This window comes from Saccharomyces cerevisiae, chromosome VIII (assembly GCF_000146045.2).
Source record: "Saccharomyces cerevisiae S288C chromosome VIII, complete sequence".
In the NCBI taxonomy this organism is placed as follows: domain Eukaryota; kingdom Fungi; phylum Ascomycota; class Saccharomycetes; order Saccharomycetales; family Saccharomycetaceae; genus Saccharomyces; species Saccharomyces cerevisiae.
This window is the reverse complement of record NC_001140.6, coordinates 261,779-280,621: the sequence shown is the minus strand read 5'-3', so window position 1 is coordinate 280,621 and position 18,843 is coordinate 261,779. Positions and strand designations below refer to the sequence as shown.

The 18,843-nt window shown below is 37.9% G+C and overlaps 9 protein-coding genes across 9 annotated transcripts; 3 read left to right on the top strand and 6 right to left on the bottom strand.

Annotated features, from left to right (window-relative positions):
• Positions 1-229: 229 nt before the first annotated feature.
• On the bottom strand, positions 230-391 carry YHR086W-A (uncharacterized protein; the record flags this gene model as incomplete). The annotated part of the gene is made up of 1 exon (NM_001184553.1): positions 230-391. One exon carries the CDS (start codon positions 389-391, stop codon positions 230-232), a length of 162 nt encoding a protein of 53 aa, NP_878089.1.
• Positions 392-897: 506 nt separating this feature from the next.
• On the bottom strand, positions 898-2,469 carry NAM8 (Nam8p; the record flags this gene model as incomplete). Its single annotated transcript, NM_001179216.1, has 1 exon — positions 898-2,469. The coding sequence occupies one exon, from the start codon at positions 2,467-2,469 to the stop codon at positions 898-900; it is 1,572 nt and encodes a 523-aa protein (NP_011954.1).
• A 384-nt stretch (positions 2,470-2,853) lies between these two features.
• On the bottom strand, positions 2,854-3,858 carry IPI1 (Ipi1p; the record flags this gene model as incomplete). Its single annotated transcript, NM_001179215.1, has 1 exon — positions 2,854-3,858. One exon carries the CDS (start codon positions 3,856-3,858, stop codon positions 2,854-2,856), a length of 1,005 nt encoding a protein of 334 aa, NP_011953.1.
• A 523-nt stretch (positions 3,859-4,381) lies between these two features.
• STE12 (homeodomain family transcription factor STE12) lies at positions 4,382-6,448 on the bottom strand (the record flags this gene model as incomplete). Its single annotated transcript, NM_001179214.1, has 1 exon — positions 4,382-6,448. The coding sequence occupies one exon, from the start codon at positions 6,446-6,448 to the stop codon at positions 4,382-4,384; it is 2,067 nt and encodes a 688-aa protein (NP_011952.1).
• Positions 6,449-7,005: 557 nt separating this feature from the next.
• On the bottom strand, positions 7,006-7,995 carry SAM35 (SAM complex subunit SAM35; the record flags this gene model as incomplete). The annotated part of the gene is made up of 1 exon (NM_001179213.1): positions 7,006-7,995. The coding sequence occupies one exon, from the start codon at positions 7,993-7,995 to the stop codon at positions 7,006-7,008; it is 990 nt and encodes a 329-aa protein (NP_011951.1).
• Positions 7,996-9,073: 1,078 nt separating this feature from the next.
• On the top strand, positions 9,074-12,163 carry KSP1 (putative serine/threonine protein kinase KSP1; the record flags this gene model as incomplete). Its single annotated transcript, NM_001179212.1, has 1 exon — positions 9,074-12,163. The coding sequence occupies one exon, from the start codon at positions 9,074-9,076 to the stop codon at positions 12,161-12,163; it is 3,090 nt and encodes a 1,029-aa protein (NP_011950.1).
• Positions 12,164-12,529: 366 nt separating this feature from the next.
• On the bottom strand, positions 12,530-13,084 carry LRP1 (Lrp1p; the record flags this gene model as incomplete). Its single annotated transcript, NM_001179211.1, has 1 exon — positions 12,530-13,084. The coding sequence occupies one exon, from the start codon at positions 13,082-13,084 to the stop codon at positions 12,530-12,532; it is 555 nt and encodes a 184-aa protein (NP_011949.1).
• Positions 13,085-13,783: 699 nt separating this feature from the next.
• Positions 13,784-17,821, top strand: LAM4 (Lam4p; the record flags this gene model as incomplete). The annotated part of the gene is made up of 1 exon (NM_001179210.1): positions 13,784-17,821. One exon carries the CDS (start codon positions 13,784-13,786, stop codon positions 17,819-17,821), a length of 4,038 nt encoding a protein of 1,345 aa, NP_011948.1.
• Positions 17,822-18,068: 247 nt separating this feature from the next.
• SAE3 (Sae3p) lies at positions 18,069-18,430 on the top strand (the record flags this gene model as incomplete). Its single annotated transcript, NM_001180026.1, has 2 exons — positions 18,069-18,181; positions 18,268-18,430. 2 exons carry the CDS (start codon positions 18,069-18,071, stop codon positions 18,428-18,430), a joined length of 276 nt encoding a protein of 91 aa, NP_011947.2.
• Between the last annotated feature and the right edge of the window lie 413 nt (positions 18,431-18,843).

Below are 18,843 nucleotides of genomic sequence, written 5' to 3'. Positions count from 1 at the left end.
GGTCGTTGTTGTTACGTACGGCCCAACAGGGTAGTGCCTGCTCTAGCGTCGAAGTTAGAGGAAAAGAAGCTTAGAGAATAAAAACATTTACTAGTAGTAAGGGGTCTTATTGTCAGAAAGGGACAATTGCGTGGGCAGTATTTTCAAAGAGTGGCTTTCTTCTTCTGAACGGAGTTTCAACCTGCGCTTTCTTTTCCTCCTGCTAGGATTTATTTGTGAGAAAACGAAACTAGCTATAGAAACGCGTAGCACCGGCAGGCCGAAAACCGCTACTACGTAAAGGGGAATGAAAATGGGCCAAATTTGGTGTAAAGATATAGGAGAAGAGACACGGAGTAGGAATTCGCCGTGCCCCTATACAGAGACAACATGAATAGAGAGACAAACGCATTACGTAGTCTTGGAAGATAGCGCAACGGGAAATCTTGACACAGTAAGAAACATTTACAGTATAATAATACTAAAAATAAAATTAAGATACATCAATATAAAATTTTCGACAAATACAGAAAAGAACAGAGAAGAAAAAATGAAGGTGACGCAAAAAAGGAATTGACAGGCCGTAATGAGTAGTGATGGAAAGAAGGTAAATGGAAGTAATAAAGGAAAATCATAAACATGCTTAAAAGCGTACAATCTTGAATTGAATTAAGAATAACAATAACCTTGAAAGAAATGAAAATCAAAAGGAAAAACGCAACTATAACGATACAAAAAAGACTTAATAAAAGGACATGGAATCTTGAAAACGATAAAAAGCAATGAAAAAAAGAAAATAAAGCGCTGTTATATCACCGTCAGCCTAAGACCAAATACAATTTAACACTGAAGTAAAGAAAATACCAAGAAAGAAAAAGGGCCAAAAGGAAAACAAACATTTTTATATACACGTGTGGCTCAAGCAAACATAAAACCATTACTGCCTTGTTCCAAACGGTTTAACATTGCATTAGTGCTGTTAACAACCGCTTCGCTTCCTTGCATGATAACTTGTTGGCCACCCGTGCCTGAGAGGTCCATAGAGCTAGTGTCAGCCAGTAAACTAGTAGCTTGCGTATTTGTAGCATTATTATTACTGTAGAAACTGAAATTGTTCGAGCCTAATCCATTCGCATTAGCGTATGGATTAGAATAATTCAGAATTTGACATCCAGGAAGCATCGTGGATGAAACATTATTATCTGGCAGAACAGGTGCTTCACACGTACTGGATGGAATGTATCCGTAGTTAGGTTGCTGTAAACCTGGTTGCTGTTGTTGAACCTGTAAAGAGTTACTTAACATGGCTTGCTGAAGCAACGCTGTTTGCTTAGCAGACCTGCCCCAAGACAGTCTAACTCTTGAATTTGCAATGGGGAACCCTTGCATCCCAGCAATGGCAGCCTCAGCCGATAGCCGATCAACATACTGGACAAACCCGCAACATTTGCCTACCGGAATTTTGACATAGACTATCGTGCCAAAAGGTTGGAAATAAGCACGTAATTCGTCTTCAGTCACCAGTGATGACAATCCTCCGATAAACACAGTGGTGTTATTCGGATCAGTGAAGTGGTTTAAAGACGGCTGCTGTTGGACTGGATAAATGAATTGAGACATATGGTTTCTCTTAAAGCCCATGTTATTATTTCCATTGCTTAAAAATGATTGACCCTTGGAAAGAAATCTCGAGTCTACATTTTCGTTGTTTAGTGACGAAGAACTACGGTTGTAATCGTTGTTACCGCTGACATGCTGCTGCTGACCAGATGTGGGTCCTACTTTTATGGCTCTACCATTTAAAAATACGCCTTGCATTTCTGACAGAGCTAACTGTTGTTCATCAGAATTGGTAAACTTTACAAAACCGTAGCCCTTAGACATCCCGGTAACCTGGTCGTGCACAATTTTGGCATGAGAAGTAGAAGCATATCTGTTAATGAAAAGTTCAAATAATTGAGACTCTGTAACATTTGGTGCTAAGTCTCCAACAAATATAGAACAGTTGTTACCACTCTTCACGTTGTTAAGAGAATTGTTGCTGTTTGAATATGAGGATGTAGCCCAGTTTAATTTCAATTTTTTATTTGGAAAATTGGGTATAAGCATACCATTCTTTAAAAGTGCATTTGCTGCATGAGTAGATGAGGGAAAATCAACAAAGCAATATCCTTGATTATTCTTTGGACCCATTGATGATCTCGACCCATTATTAAGCGTATTATTCCACATCATCCGGACATTAATATTCGCTTCTCCCAGAGATGCCCAAATTTGCCTAACGGTATTCTTATCCCATGTAGGATCCAAGTCGCCCATGTACAATTGGTTACCAGTGGTCCCTAAACTCACGTTAGATGCGCCTTGAAGACTCAATACGCTTGTACTGCTATTGTTGGTTTCTGAGGAAATAGTATTAGTGTACGGAGATGAGTCGTTTCTTACCAGATTACCCCTGCTAGGATAATATGTTGTTTGTTTATAGGACATTTGTACCCGCAATGTATTAGGAACTTTTGACGGGATATAGACACGAACTTAATCGACTAAGCTGATAAAATGAAGGGAAAGTAACCTAAGGGCAAAGAATATGGTTCGGTGTTTGACTACCCGAATAAGGTCACGTCGATTTAAATGTTGTCACTAAAGGAAAGCTCTGATATAAGGATGTACGCACACACAATTTCACCACCAACTCGAATCTGAATAATCCCTGAAAAGCCCTTCCCTTTGTGCCAATAGTATTTGAAAAATAAACAAACTTAGATCTACTTAAAAAAAATCCAAGATTCTGCATTTTTCGCCCTGCCTCTCCTGAGGGTAACAAAAAAAAAAGTACAATCTATCAATTATATATTGTATTCTTATGAAACGTCAATCAAAGATTTTTGCAAGCAGCGTTTTAAGCTTGTTTGCACTTTTACCACATTCACCACCTTCCTTGATAATTACTTCGATTTTCTTACGTACTATAGGCAGGAATTGTTCGATAAATACCGCTTTTCGAGTATCGATATCCTGTGTTGCCAATGACAGTAGTGTGGCATTTACTCCACTGGAGGTAGCATCCTGAACTTTCAATTCTCTGGTAAATAGTTTCAAGTGCTCAAACGGCTGCGGATAATCTGGGATTAAATATGGGTTTCGTAGCGTACCGCTGTCCTCTGTAGTCTCTGCCGTGTCTCCGTCGCTTCTAGCGCGTTCATCCTGACATCCGTATTCAACAAGAGTGTACAGAGCATTGAGATGAATAGTGACATATTTGGCGTTTCGCTTCTTCGTTTGCACTATGCTAGCGCTATCATTTTTCCCTACCTGTCCCCAACCGAGCACTCCAAAGACACCGTTCAAAAGTTTTACCCAAGATTTCCTAACCACTTCATCTCCGCAATACTTCAACAGATGAGAGAGAAATTTAGTAGAATCTGCTTGAATTTGTGTAACAATATGTGTCATTGCCATGTTAATGTATAAGACAAAAATGTTGCAGTGCAATTTTAAAATCTCCGCATCGTGACTACCTATTTCATCTACGAGATCAATAAGTCCCTGACGTACTTGCTGCGATTCATCGCAAATCAACGGTATACTTTGAGTAAGTAATGGTGTCATAAGTCGAGATTTTATTATAGACGGTATTGACTTTTGGAATGTTGTTAATGTTTCCTTTCTCACATTGATGTTATGATGCTTTAAGAGCGTTAGCCGTTTTGTTAAATCATGTGGATTTTGGTCTAAATGTTGATTTCTAATAGAAATAGTCTTGGAAACGAAAGATGTATCGGTAGCATTCCTTGCTTTTTCCTTTGGCTTACCAACTTTTAACTTTTTTCTCAAAAAATCCTGCTTTTTTTGCTTCTGCTTTCTTGATTTTGTCATTTATTAACTTTGTTTATCTCTGCACCTTTTTCTTTTTTGATTACAACTTTTAACTATTATGAACATCGATGCCTTCACCTTATAATTAGGAATCTCGCTTTTTCTGGTGGAAAAATTTTCCGATGGCCTTTGCCATTCTGAAAAATAAAAGGCAATACTACGTTGGTATCAAAATAGTGGATAAACACATATTGTAATACTAAGCGATCATGTAGTTTTGGAGGTCATGTTAAGAAACTCATTGATATTTATATTACATACTGTGACGCTAGATAAATCACATATATAAAGGTATTATATTATATTATCTTTTTCTTTTTTTTTTTTTGTTATTTTCTAACGTTAATAGATTTGTTACATTTATTACCTTTTTTTCTTGCTTTTTGTTTGCTCTAGTCTTGTATAAGATTGTTTTATTTATAAAAACAGATTGTCCTTGTTGTTTTCTTCTGAGTATTGTTTAATATTAAATTCTGGCCCGCATTTTTAATTCTTGTATCATAAATTCAAAAATTATATTATATCAGGTTGCATCTGGAAGGTTTTTATCGGACCTTCGATTGGTATCTACCTCAAGTGAATGAGCTCCACCTTCTTCTGACTGGACCACCAAAGTATTGGAATCCGGAGTAGGCATCGAAATTTCTTTGTTCTTATCAGGATGAGCAGAATCTTCGTCACCAGCACTTGGCCTGGCTTTCGTTTCCAAGTTGATTTTGTATTGCTTCTGATAAGCACTTGTCTTAATATGTAGAGGCTTTGAAATTTTTGCAGACTTGCCCACAGATTGTTTATTACCTGTTGGAACATTTCCTTGTGAAGACTTCATTCCCACAGTTCTTCGCCGTGGGTATTGATTTATATTTTGAGAATAAAATGTGCTAGGAGGATAGTTTTTAGCAGTTGTAGATGGTGCTCTCGAACTATAAGGTGAAACAGCAGTGTTCCACTGCATGGAATTTGAACTTTGCATGTATGGGAACATCGCGGAACCTGGTGTCGATCTATAATTCGGTGTGTATGGTCTCCCAACATAGGTTGGAGCTGGTTGCATAGCTTGAGGGGGCAAAACATTCCATGAAGTTGCAGTTTGTGGATACAGCATATTGTTATCACATCCTTCTGGTGGAAAGAAAAAATCGTCCGCGCCATAAAAGGCTTGATCGAGTAGAGGATCCCCCCCCATGGGATTATACGGCATTTTTGGGTAGTATCCTGGAACCATTCCGTTTGGGTAAGATTGCTGGAAGTTGTTAGAATATAATTGGTGTTGTTTAGTTTGCTGGCCAGAGTTGTGAGATTTTGCATTTGTACAGTTTTCATTTGGCCGAGATTCATCAAAATCCATAACTGGTTCGTCATACTTCATGTAGCTGGTAGGGTCGCTAGGAGATACCAATTTTTCCTTGTTATTGTTAGATGAATAAAAATCCCGATTTGTCATAAAATGTTGCCTCGATGATGATGGTGGCACTGGGAAAGTGGGTGCCACTGATAACTGATAGGGGTATCTATTAAGAAGAGAATTAACGGGCATAGAATCCCTTTCATTCACGTTATCATAGGAAATAGGCATGGAAGGGGCAGCTGGCGTAAAAGCCTGTGGAGGGAACGGATCAAACGCATTTTCCTCCGTAGGGTATTCAACAGATACAGGAAAATAGTCGAGAGGAAAATCTTCTTCGTCTCTGCCCTTAGCGGTATTCTTGGGTAAGTCATGAGGCGTTTCTTCTGTGAGACCATTCAATTCGAGAGTATTGGGTTCTATAATCAATTTCTGAGGAATAAAATCATTAATTTGAGAGGGGGATTCTGGCGCATCGTCATCCATGAGGCCAACGCCTAAAAGCGGCTGATTAGTTACTGTTACCAACTCATTATCCTTAAAATTCTCGCTTTCTAATTTTGGAGGCGAATTATCTGATTTTGTTGTACTAGATGGTCTTCTAGAATCTAAATGTTGAAGTAACTGATCGTAGAGAGGCTTATCAGATGAGGAATCATATGAAAAAGATAAGGCGGGCTCATTAACGGGCTTAGTCGTTGAAGGCTGATTCAAACTTTCTCTTTTTAAATCTCTTTCCAACGCATCCGCAAACAACTTATCATGTGCTACACTGAACCAAAAAAATACTTTCTGCTTTTTTTGGGTTTTCAGACACATATTTCTGAATAGAAACGACAAAAATTCGGACTTTGGTTGTTCTAAAGTTGCATCTATACCACATTTGAGATTTCTTAAATCTGAAAAAATACCCTCTTCAAATTTTTTCTTTTGAACTACTTCTCTCCCAAACTTTTGCATTCTGTAAAGACAACATTTGACAATATCAGTACCTGTAATATAGTATAGATTGTTCCAAAATACACAAGAGACAAAGCCTTGTCCACTATTCAGATAGTATCGCCTTATAATTTGGTTTTCTTGCCAATTTACCGGCGCTGTGGCTAAAAAGAATTTTAGATCGCCGATTAACCTTAGCGATTCTTCAACTTCGCCCGGAGTAGCTTTACTGACTTCATCGTTTTCATTATTAGCTTGAACTTTTAAGATTTCCTCTGTTCTACTATTGGTTATTTGGACTTTCATCCTTGGTGAACAAGACAATTCAAATAAAGAAAGCGGTTCCGCTATAAAAGTGTGTTTTCTTCGACGAGTCTTGTTTGAGAAATATCAATATCCACTCTAGGTCTCGCTTGGGACACTTATAAAACAAGTCTTCAGTGCTTACCTGTTATCTTTTCCTATTTTATGAATGGCACGAACGTCTCAAAAAAGTCAACTAAAAAGAAGTAATCTAATTGTAAAAGGAACGTAGTGGTACTATGTGCGAGAAAACTAGCGTACGAGTACTTCGATTTATGGTGTCGAGACCTGACCGCGAAGAGTTGTTCAATCTTTTTTAGGCTGTTTTGTATTAGTTTTGATATATCTTAAGATGTTGCAAATTCGTTTCTTTTAAAACAATTTTTATCTGTTTCACTTTTTCTATTGAGACGAAAACGGACAACGGCGTTTGTTTCATTTTGAAACGAGCTCTCCGAAAAGAAATGCTGTGTTTCAAATTATGCAACACTCTAGAGTTCATATATTTATACACACGAAAACTTCATCTATATCGTTTACATACTACAGCTTGAAAGTGATTACTGAACGAAGTTCTTCAGGGTGTCTTGTGCAAACTGGACCAATTCTTTACATTCGTTTTCAACAAATGTCTTTAGCTTTATGGGTTCCTTAACGTTCGTTATACAAAGAATGTAACTTGCAATTTTCAGATGTAAGTAAGTGGGTTGCCCGTCGCTTTTCAACATATCTTTTAAACCTAAAAGAACTTGCTTGCTATTCTCGAACAAAACGTTCAAGACCTGCTCTTGATTAACGGAGTTGTGATGGTTGTGATAAACTCCTTGCATACTCTTGACGATTTCTCGATGGCGGAACTGGAACTTGTTCCGCTTTGTTAGGGATATCTTCAAACTCTTTGCGGACAACTTCTGTAATAAAGAGTTTTCTACGTCCAATGGAGTGACTATCGAACCACTTAACTTCTGGCAAGAGTACAATTCCATGAATTGCGCATCTGAGGCACAGAAAATTATTTGCGTGATCCAACAATCGTACAGCACGGTATCCAGCAACGTATAGTACATCAACTGCTCAGCATCATCAAGTATCCGAGACCTCATAATTTCGCTGATTGCCACGGTGGATCTTATAATTCTCTTCTTGTAACCCTCAACTAGAATAGGTAGGGCCTCATCGGGGTTAGAAAGACGGGACAGAACGAGCATTTCATGGTTACAGGTATGCGATGGGGTTTGTTCCTGCGAGTGCGTGGGTAAGACTAGACCATTCTTTTGACACAGCGCAAGCTGAACAAACAGACACCATGGATCTGTGGCCAATGCCGCCCCTGTATTTGCCTCCAAAAAAACGTTGTAAACACCTAGCTTGTACGTCCCCTCCACAGTCAACTCAGAGCTTCCACCACCGCGTTCTGTGAATGTGTAGGACCTCCGCTGTATTTCTAATGCAACGGCCTCGTCCTTGTCAGTCTGCGCAGCATATGTTTGTAACGGAAATGTGTCAAATATCCGTTTTACTGGCATGGGAACACTGAATGAACTTACCATTGTGCACGATGGCTTCGTTTTAGCCCTATATGAGACGACATACAAGAGGCCTTCACACCATTTATTTCAGCATTCACTTCTAAATATCGTCCCGTTACCCTCATCGCTACTGCCGGGCGTTCCCAACCCCTTCCGAGGCAGATTATATTTATTTATCTTTTTAACAATTTGTCCCTATATAGGCGGGCCGAACACAGCACGTGAAAGAACTCTCAGGCTTCCACAACAGGCCATATCAAGTCCACACTTCCCTCATTACTAGCATTTTTACACAAGCAGTCCACGCATTCCGCAACAGTGTTCACCTTTCTTTTCCCTAACTTATCTTATTATTTGTTTGTTGATCGCAAACAGACCCTTTTTTTTGGTGAGCGCATTTTACACAGTCTCAAGTGTCCTCTACTATAAAAATACAACCTCAAACAGTACTTACTGGCGTCCGCAGAATATTACTGCACTCTCAATCTGTAAAGAATATAACAAGTGACCCATTCCCTTGTTTTATTCAACTTCGAAATCTCTCTGGCTATCTTTGCATGCTTATCTAACTTTCACGTGACCCGGATATTGTTCTCTGCTCAAAAAAGAACTGCAAAGAAGGAAATAGAAAAATAGCATACAGGCTCAAAGCTATAGTTTTCTGAAAAGGGACACCACGAATACAGTAGTATCAAAGAGAAAAAAGACTTCTTTATACTTACAGAAGGTTCATTTTCTGATTCTACTCTTCCAATCTAGTGTCGCAAAAAAACAAAACTTACTGGTATTAGCTGGCAAAAAAAAAAAGAATAGGTTATAATTAAAGACATCTTTTCTCTATAAATTTTTTCTTAGAAGAAAAAGCCAAAAAAAAAAAACCTGCTTCATACCCGCCATCAAATCTTATAGGCCTTATAGACTGCATATTACCGGATTCTTTCTCTCCGTTAACCCTACTATTCTTTCACTATACTTTAACCTAAAATAAAAAAGGAAAAAAAAAATTAAAAACTTCCAAAAACTTAGAAATTTCAAATACAAAACAAAAAGACACGTAAAGTTAGTGCAATATTTTTTTCTTACAATTTTTTGAAACTCGATGACTTTAGATTACGAGATTTACAAAGAAGGAGGTATTTTGAATAATCGATATCAAAAAATAGAGGATATCAGTGAAGGTTCATATGGTTATGTATCATTGGCTAAAGATGTTAGAGAGAAAAGATTGGTTGCAGTCAAATACATTTTCAAATTAGAAGATGACGGCCAGTACGATGGGCCTCAGGACGACGAAAATGATTGTGATAGTAGCGATTGTGATGATGATGAAGACACGAAAGTTGATACGGATCGCCATGAAAATGAAAATGGTAATGCCTCCAGTAATAACGGGTCAAGTAGAGAGAAGAAACACAATCTCTACAAACACAAAAAGTCCCTAATTTCTTCGAAAGTTAAATCAAGACTATCTAATAACATTTGTCTCGAAGCCATGTATGAAGTTGATATTCAAACAAAAATTGGTAGACACCAAAATATTGCTGCTCTATTAGATTTCTTCGACTCTTACATCATCATGGAATATTGCTCTGGCGGTGACCTATATGAGGCGATCAAAGCCGATGCTGTGCCTAAGAAAACCAAATCGATCACTCATATTATCACACAAATCATGGATGCAATTGAATATGTTCATAACAAGGGCATTTATCATCGTGATATAAAACCTGAGAACATTTTAATTTCTGGAATTGATTGGACAATTAAGCTTACAGATTGGGGATTGGCTACTACAGATAAGACGTCTATGGATAGAAATGTCGGTAGTGAAAGATATATGTCCCCTGAACTTTTTGATAGTAATTTGGATATCAAGGAAAGAAAGGAACCTTATGACTGTGCCAAAGTGGATTTATGGGCTATGGGAATTGTGTTTCTTAATATTGTTTTCCATAAGAATCCTTTTAGTATTGCCAATCAATCCGACAAGTCATTCTGTTATTTTGCTGCTAATAGAGAAGCGTTGTTTGATGTATTTTCGACAATGGCTTATGATTTCTTTCAAGTATTAAGGTATAGTTTAACCATCGATCCGGCTAATAGAGACTTGAAAATGATGAGAACTGAACTACAGAACTTATCTGAGTATACATTAGACGATGAATACTATAATAACTTGGATGAAGGATATGAAGAAACTATGATTGACGGTTTGCCACCTCAGCCTGTTCCTCCATCTTCAGCACCGGTATCATTACCTACTCCTATTTCATCTAGTAACAAACAACATATGCCTGAATTTAAAAAGGATTTCAATTTCAATAATGTGAATGAAAGGAAACGGTCAGATGTCTCTCAAAATCAAAATGTTGCAAGCGGCTTCTTTAAAAAACCGTCTACACAACAACAGAAATTTTTCAACCAGGGTTATAATACAACACTATCTACTCATGAAAGGGCTAAATCTGCTCCTAAGTTCAAATTTAAGAAGCGCAATAAGTACGGAAGAACTGATAATCAATTTTCCAAACCAGTCAATATCGAAGATAGAAAGAAAAGTAAAATTTTGAAAAAATCAAGGAAGCCTCTTGGCATACCAACGCCTAATACACACATGAATAATTTTTTCCACGATTACAAAGCAAGGGATGAATTCAACACCAGAGATTTTTTCACTCCTCCAAGTGTCCAGCACAGGTATATGGAGGGGTTTTCCAACAACAACAATAAACAGTACAGACAGAATCGTAATTACAACAATAATAACAACAACAGCAATAACAATCATGGAAGTAATTATAATAATTTTAACAATGGTAATAGCTATATAAAGGGTTGGAACAAAAACTTTAACAAATACAGAAGACCAAGTTCCTCCAGTTATACCGGTAAGTCACCACTTTCAAGGTACAACATGAGCTATAATCATAACAACAATAGTTCTATAAATGGTTATGCAAGGCGTGGTTCTACGACTACAGTTCAACATTCACCAGGCGCTTATATTCCACCAAATGCCAGGAACCATCACGTAAGCCCAACGAATCAGTTTTTAAGAGTTCCGCAATCAACTGCTCCTGATATCTCTACCGTTTTAGGTGGGAAGCCTTCATACCAGGAACACTACACTCAGGATAGTATGGATTCTGAGGGCGATCACGATTCAGACGACGTTTTATTCACTCTTGAAGAAGGTGATCATGATTTCGTCAATGGTATGGACAACTTATCTATAAATGATCACTTACCGCATACAACGGTAGGTAGCCATAATGAAGTATTTGTTCACGCAAGCACTAATCACAATAACAATGGCAACAACAACCATATCGACACCAATAGTACCACTAATCAATATCATAGACAATATATTCCACCTCCTTTGACAACATCATTGCATATCAACAATAACAATAATGAATCTAATGAACTACCAGATTTACTAAAATCACCAGCATCATCTGAAGCACATTTAAATTTATCTTCTGGACCAATTGATCCAATTTTAACAGGTAATATTGGCAATCGATATTCACACTCATCTGACTCTAAGGAGCTAGAGCAGGAGCGTAGACTCAGTATGGAACAAAAATTTAAAAATGGGGTTTATGTTCCACCTCATCATAGGAAGAGTTTCAACTTGGGAACACAGGTACCTCCTATGAATATGAAGACAAGTAACGAGGCCACGTTGTCAGTTTCGCATAATTCTGTTAATTTTGGTGGATCTTACAATTCCAGGCGTTCCAGTGCTAATGAATCTAACCCACTGCATATGAATAAAGCACTCGAGAAGTTGTCCTCTTCACCAGGAGCTAAAAGCTCCTTCGTTGGCTTCCCTAAACCTTTATTACCTCGTAATCATTCAAGCACTACGATTGCGTTGCAAAATGAAGACGTATTCGCAGACTCTAACAATGACGCCATAATTTTCGAAGACGAAGAATACGAAGGAGAAAGTGACAAGATGGCACATGGCAAAATGGAAGGTGGTGACAACGAATCCTCGTCAACCTCCCCGGATGAAAGGCAAATTTTCGGTCCTTATGAAATTTATGCTCAAACTTTCGCTGGCTCCACTCACGATAAAAAATTAGGAGCTGGCAGGAAGACAAGTATTCAGGATGAAATGGTCGGATCGTTAGAACAATACAAGAATAATTGGTTAATTTTACAGCAACAAGACTAAGCGCACCTATTCCCTCTGTTATGTTGCTTATTATTTTCTTCCCTTCTGAAATGCATTTTTAGCTTTTTTCATCAATTTGGCATCATCGTGCATTTCAACTTCTAAGTATGAATGCTTTTTGGTAGTTAAGCTTGAAGGGTTTTATGAAAACTCTCTTTTCTTAGATATTTCTACAGTCTTATATAACGTCAATTCACACAAAAGTGTTCACTGCCAACTACAAGAATAGCATATACACATATTAGTTACTTCAACGAGTTCTTATTGTTATTATAAAAGTATATAAACCCTATAAGCATTTTTGCATTTGTGCTCTCACATCACCTTTAATCATTTTTTCACTCATGTACCAGTATACGTCGACCTCTACTTCTTCCCTCCTTTCTTTTTTCCAACTTTATCCAATCTTTTACTTTTCTTACTACTTGCTTTCCTTATATGATCGGTACTGTCAATAATCTTAGTCGTTGTACTCTCTGCCAGTTCATCGTTTTCAAATTTCGTATGCTTCCCTTGAAAGTTGCTCCTGCTTATAGAGGGCTCGAATTGGTTTTTATTACCGTCCAAAACATTGGAAATGATATTCTTAGCTTTTTCTTGCTCTGCCTGCGATTTTTCGTTGGATTTGGTTATCCTATTATCGTATTGTTTAGCCTTATCCATGTATGATTTTACTCTTTTCAGTTCGCCGAGTATAGGAGACATATCTTTGACGCCTAGGACTTTCATATTAGCAAACATCAGAGAACTCAATACATACGCGTAACGATTAATTAGTTCTAATTTAGCCCTCTCATCAGATAATAGCAACAGCTGTTCATCCAGTGACTTCGACGTTAGTTTCTCTATTTCTGGTTTCAGCTCGTCTAACGCCTTTGAAAAACTCCTAACGTATGGTTTTATCTTTTCGATATCTTCCATTACTGATCTAATACTCCGTTACGTTGCTAGATATATGTTTATATTAATCGATTTCTACTGTAGGCTGTTAACCAGTTTTTTCTTCCACAGACTACAGAAGGCACAGTCCATAACCATCTGCCTTAGCTCATCGCTGAAAAACTGCACGAGAATTCGTGAAACGTGACATGTTGGGTACCCGCATGAATAGAAAATATGCTAGTAACGACTCTTCTTTACATTCCCATTGCTGGTGTATGTACGCTGATATGAAAATGCTTGCCCAATAAATACCAAGGTTATGACGTTGCCGCTTTGTATTGTCTTCTAATCTAAAAATCTTTCCACGCCAGTAGTGGCTGGCTTTATGCGGCAAAGATCGCTGTTTCTCCTTTTAGAAGTAAATTTCCACGGAGTATGACGGCCGGACGGACCGGCGTAGTTCATTCTAGTCTTAGGGGTCCTTTACCTTGGCAAAAGCATTTCTAAGTGAAACCCTTGCAGGAGTAGAATTGGGCGCAAAGGTCCCTCGTTGGGATCTGTCCTCCTGGGGGACGGTAGGTGGTTGAATGATTCTGCCTTCTTGAAATACGAAATATCAATCTGTTTCTGCTGGCTCACGGTATCTACTGTAATTTCGTTGCTATTGCCATTGATATTAAATTATTGCTACTGTGTGTGGTTCTTACTCTCCATGGATAGTGTTGAAAATATACAGTAATGACTAGAGATTCAAAAAAGAAGCACCATTGGGGCACTGCCTTTTTAAGGACAATTGGAGTCAAACGTAAGCACAAGAAGGATCGTAATTTTTTAAATAATACTACAGGAGAGAATGTTAGCACAACAGCCAGTGCTGAGCGATTCAGAAGAGTAGGAGGAAATCCGGATATTCCGTCTTTACTTAAGCCCGAAACTTTCACGGAATCTCCTGCAAAAGGATCTCAAAAGGCGGCGGCATCTTCCTTAGCGCATAGCCAAGGTGTATTCAATATTCCAATCGTTATAGATCCCATGGAAACAAACAGGCTTGAAAAGACAAACACGAATTTGACGGCAGGTTCATTGAAGGGTCGCTTTCAGGATGGTAACTCGAATTCAAATTCTGTACCAAGTTTATCCGTCCAGGCATTAGAAAAGGAAAAACTGCAAAGTGGGAAACGAGAAGGGTCCAGCAATCAAGCTGAGGAAAAAACTCCAGACGGCCATGATGAACATACCGCCTTTGAAACGTTTCTTTCCTTCGCCCATAATGCCGTAAGCCACATTCCCAAAATAAACGTACAAGACGCTGACAATGGAACAATTTCCAGGAATGAACCAAAGGACAGGAAAAAAAACTCATCTAATATATCAGGAGCCCTTTCCGAAAATAGCACTAACAATAAAAACACTTCATCGACAAAAGAAAGCGATGGCCCATTTTTGAAAAATTTAGACAATATTCTTGCAGCATCCAAATCATCAACTCCAAGTAACCAACAGCTTAATACAACGGAAGCAGGAAGTAAAAGTAAACCATCATCATTATCTAGATTGGCATTTGGAAATTTGAAAGGCCATATTCACTCGAACTCACATTCAAGCTCTAATGCTATCTCAGGAGATGATACATCATTAGATGACACTAGAAAGATGACGGATGATATGGCCAGGAAAGTGGTTTTCGAACCCATCAGGCACTCTCATGATAAGCCTACCCCCGGAGTTGGAAACTTAAAATTAGAGCACTTCGATGATTCTCAAGCTACTCTTGAAGGGTTAGAGGCAATGTCAGCAGAATCGCTGCCAGAGGCGGATCACCTTGACAGCAGAGGCCCGGTACAACAAAGTAATTTGGAAAGAAAAACTGTTCCTTCCAAATGGTCAGTAGTCAGTTCCTCTACAACAGATGGAGTCAAGCCTAGAAGAAGAGCCAAATCAATGATTAGCGCAATGGCAGATAAACAAAACACCAGTAGCGACGTTTTACAAGATTGTAAAAAAAGATTGTCCTTCAACTCCTCTAATGGCCTAACGAATAACGACCCGGAGTATGAAGACCGCGAACCTAGGGAAATGTCCAAGAAGTTTCTTAACAGGAGGTCATTTTCCCCCGGAAGCATTAGCATGGGAATGAAAGTACTACCTTCGACGGCACTGAAATATTCGCTAAACAAAGTAAAAAACAGCACTGATATTGCATCGACCATCATACCGAGACCTAGTATGTCCAACGGTCGTCCATCTTCGGGATTGAGGAGAAGTTCTAGTAAAAGCTTTTCATCTACCCCCGTAAATATCATTGAGCCATCGGAGGAAAATGGTAGACAATCCAGCATTAGAATAAAGGGAGTCGAATACGCGAGCGAAAAGAAAGATGCAGAATTCCATGCAATATTCAAGGACTCTGGTGTCAGCCCCAATGAAAGGTTGATTTTAGACCATAGTTGTGCTTTGTCAAGAGATATCCTTTTGCAAGGCAGAATGTATATTTCTGATCAACATATTGGATTTTATTCGAACATCCTTGGTTGGGTAAGTACCGTTTTTATACCGTTCAAGACAATCGTTCAAATAGAGAAAAGGGCCACAGCAGGAATATTCCCTAATGGGATCGTTATAGACACTTTACACACAAAATACACGTTTGCCTCTTTCACTTCAAGAGATGCTACATATGATTTAATTACTGAAGTATGGAATCAAATAATTTTGGGAAAGAGGTTTCGTAGCAACAGTAATAACACTAATAGCAGCTCCAATTCTATCAGTGATGATGAAAATGACGATTACGATGATGATTACGATGATTATGGAGATGATGATGACGATCTTTACGATAATAGCAATAACATATCTGATTCTACCGACATGACATCAAGCGTCAGCATAGGAAAGCCGGAAGATTTACCCATGCCTCTACAAACAGACACCCCTTATGGAACAGGAATTCCACCACTAGGTCCAAAAATTCACTCACCCACAGAAACAGTATACAAACCAGCGCCCAATGAAAAATTAGTTAACGAATCAACAATACACGCTTCGTTAGGGCGGGTTGTCAATATATTATTCGGGAAAGATGTCAGTTATATTATGGCCATTTTAAAAGCGCAAAAGAATAGTGATATTTCGCCAATCCCTGTTCTCGTTGATTCACCCACGGTTTCTGAAGGTAAAAAGAGAGATTATTCCTACGTAAAAACAACACCAGGTGCCATTGGACCCGGTAAAACTAAATGCATGATAACTGAAACCATTCAACACTTTAACTTAGAGGAGTATGTTCAAGTCTTGCAAACAACAAAAACTCCGGATGTTCCTTCTGGAAATTCATTTTATGTGAGAACAGTTTATCTTTTATCATGGGCAAACAACAATGAAACAAAACTAAAACTGTATGTCTCTGTTGAATGGACAGGTAAAAGCTTGATCAAAAGTCCTATTGAAAAGGGTACATTTGATGGTGTAACGGATGCAACAAAGATATTGGTGGAGGAGCTTGGTAATATTTTAACAAGATCTGCTACCAAAAGGAAAAGGTCTTCGAAGGAGAACACTGTTACAGTATCAACTTTACCGAAAATGGAACCTAGCTCACATGCACCTACCGAGCCTGATATTCAAAAGGATAAGGATGACTCTATTATAAGGGAAAATGAGAATATACCAGCTCCATTAGGGACCGTGGTCCAATTGCTATTTGGATCGAATACAGAGTATATGCAGAAAGTTATCACTAGAGATAAGAATAATGTCAATGTGGAAACGATACCAAAATTCACGCCTTCGTTGGTTGAAGGAGGTTCAAGACACTATGAGTACACGAAGAAATTGAACAATTCTATCGGACCTAAGCAAACAAAATGTTTACTAACCGAGTCTATTGAACACATGGATATCAATAACTATGTTTTGGTGACACAAACAACTAAAACTCCAGACGTCCCCTCTGGTAGCAATTTTGCAGTAGAAAGTAAAATCTTTCTATTCTGGGGGCAGCATGACACCACGAATATGACCGTTATAACAAAAATCAACTGGACAAGTAAATCATTTTTGAAAGGTGCAATTGAGAAAGGATCTGTTGAGGGTCAGAAGGTTTCTGTCGATTACATGCTATCCGAGTTAAGAGACATTATTAGCAGGGCAAAAAGCAAAAAACCGGTGAAGAAAGTAATGAAGAGTCATGATAAACATAGGCCTTTCCATAGTAAGGTTGAACAGAAAAGTTCCGAAAGCCGTAAGAGCGATGATAATAAAGACATTTTAACTCATATTTTGGATTTCGTTCAGAATAATTTTAGTTCAGAAATTTTTATGAACAAATTGCTGAGTCCTCAAAAACTATTCTTGATCTTGGGGTTGACCATTATGCTTTTCTGGTCTCCTCGGCTTCACGTGTTTCAAGAAAAAAATAATCTTCAAATCATCAAGCCAGGAAGGCTGCTGATTGATGGTCAAGAATATAATTACGTGCCCAGTTTCGGCACACTGTATAACTCATATGAAAACGCCATATCATCTAAGAAGAAGAGAGAAAATGTAAATTACGCAAGGGATAAGAGTCCTATTGTAGGAAGGGAAAGCGATATTTGGGATTGGATCAGTAACAGAGGGAGTGCAATATCACCTCGAGGTCGTGCTATGTTGAGAAACGATGACGAACACAAATTGCAGCAATTATCAGAAAGTATCAAAATAACAGAAATGCAACTAAATCATATGAAAACTATGTTGGACAACATTGAGAGGGACGCAAATGATCTATCTTAATAGCATTTTATATATTCTGTTTGTATTATTTAGTAATTGTATCTAGTACATATCCTGTAGCGGTTGGCCTGATTCCTTTTAAGTTAGATGACAGGCACACTTTGCATTATCACATCAGACGGAATTGTTCTGCCTAATGGCGGCTATTCTATTTCTGCTTCATAAATGCAAAGACAGAGTATAAGAATAATTTTAAATTAAAAGCAATGGTCTTATCCTTGCCATAAACAGAAGACAACTTGCAAGTATGAACTATTTGGAAACACAGTTAAATAAAAAGCAAAAACAGATACAGGAATACGAAAGTATGAATGGCAACCTGATAAAGATGTTTGAGCAATTGTCTAAAGAAAAGAAAAAGTATGTAGCTATTTTTTCCAGTCGGCAAAAATCGGTATAACAAACAAAAAATATTTAGTTTCTGTTATTAACAGAACTTGTCAAAGTGATGAGACACCAAAAAAAATTTCCTCGACGTACATTAAAGAGTTAAAGGAGTACAACGAATTGAGAGATGCCGGTTTAAGGTTGGCCCAAATAATTGCTGATGAAAAGCAATGCAAAATTAAGGATGTTTTTGAAGAGATCGGTTATTCAATGAAGGACTAATGGGCTTTTAGGGACAGTTCTATTCTTCCAACGTGCGAAGCGTTCCAATGAAACTCTGCTGCGCGCTGAAAACTATATAAAAAAAAAAAAAGATAAAATTACAAAGAAGTAATGAACTTAAATGCTATTATACAGTTACTAATTAAGCTGCGTAGTGTGAAATATATTGATAGTTGTAGTTTTGAGGTTTTATTACCCTCTGTTATATAATAGGTTTTCGCTATTTTATTGCCGAAAATCAAGACGGAGCGTAAGCCTCTTCGGGCAATACCTTCGACTATTCCAACAATAAAATTTAAAAAAAGAGATTAATCACATAGTAACAAGAAATAAACGAAAAACATATCATAGGAGATCAATGAGCCAACTTCACATAAACTAACAGTGAAAAGTCTATAACAATATTAATTTTA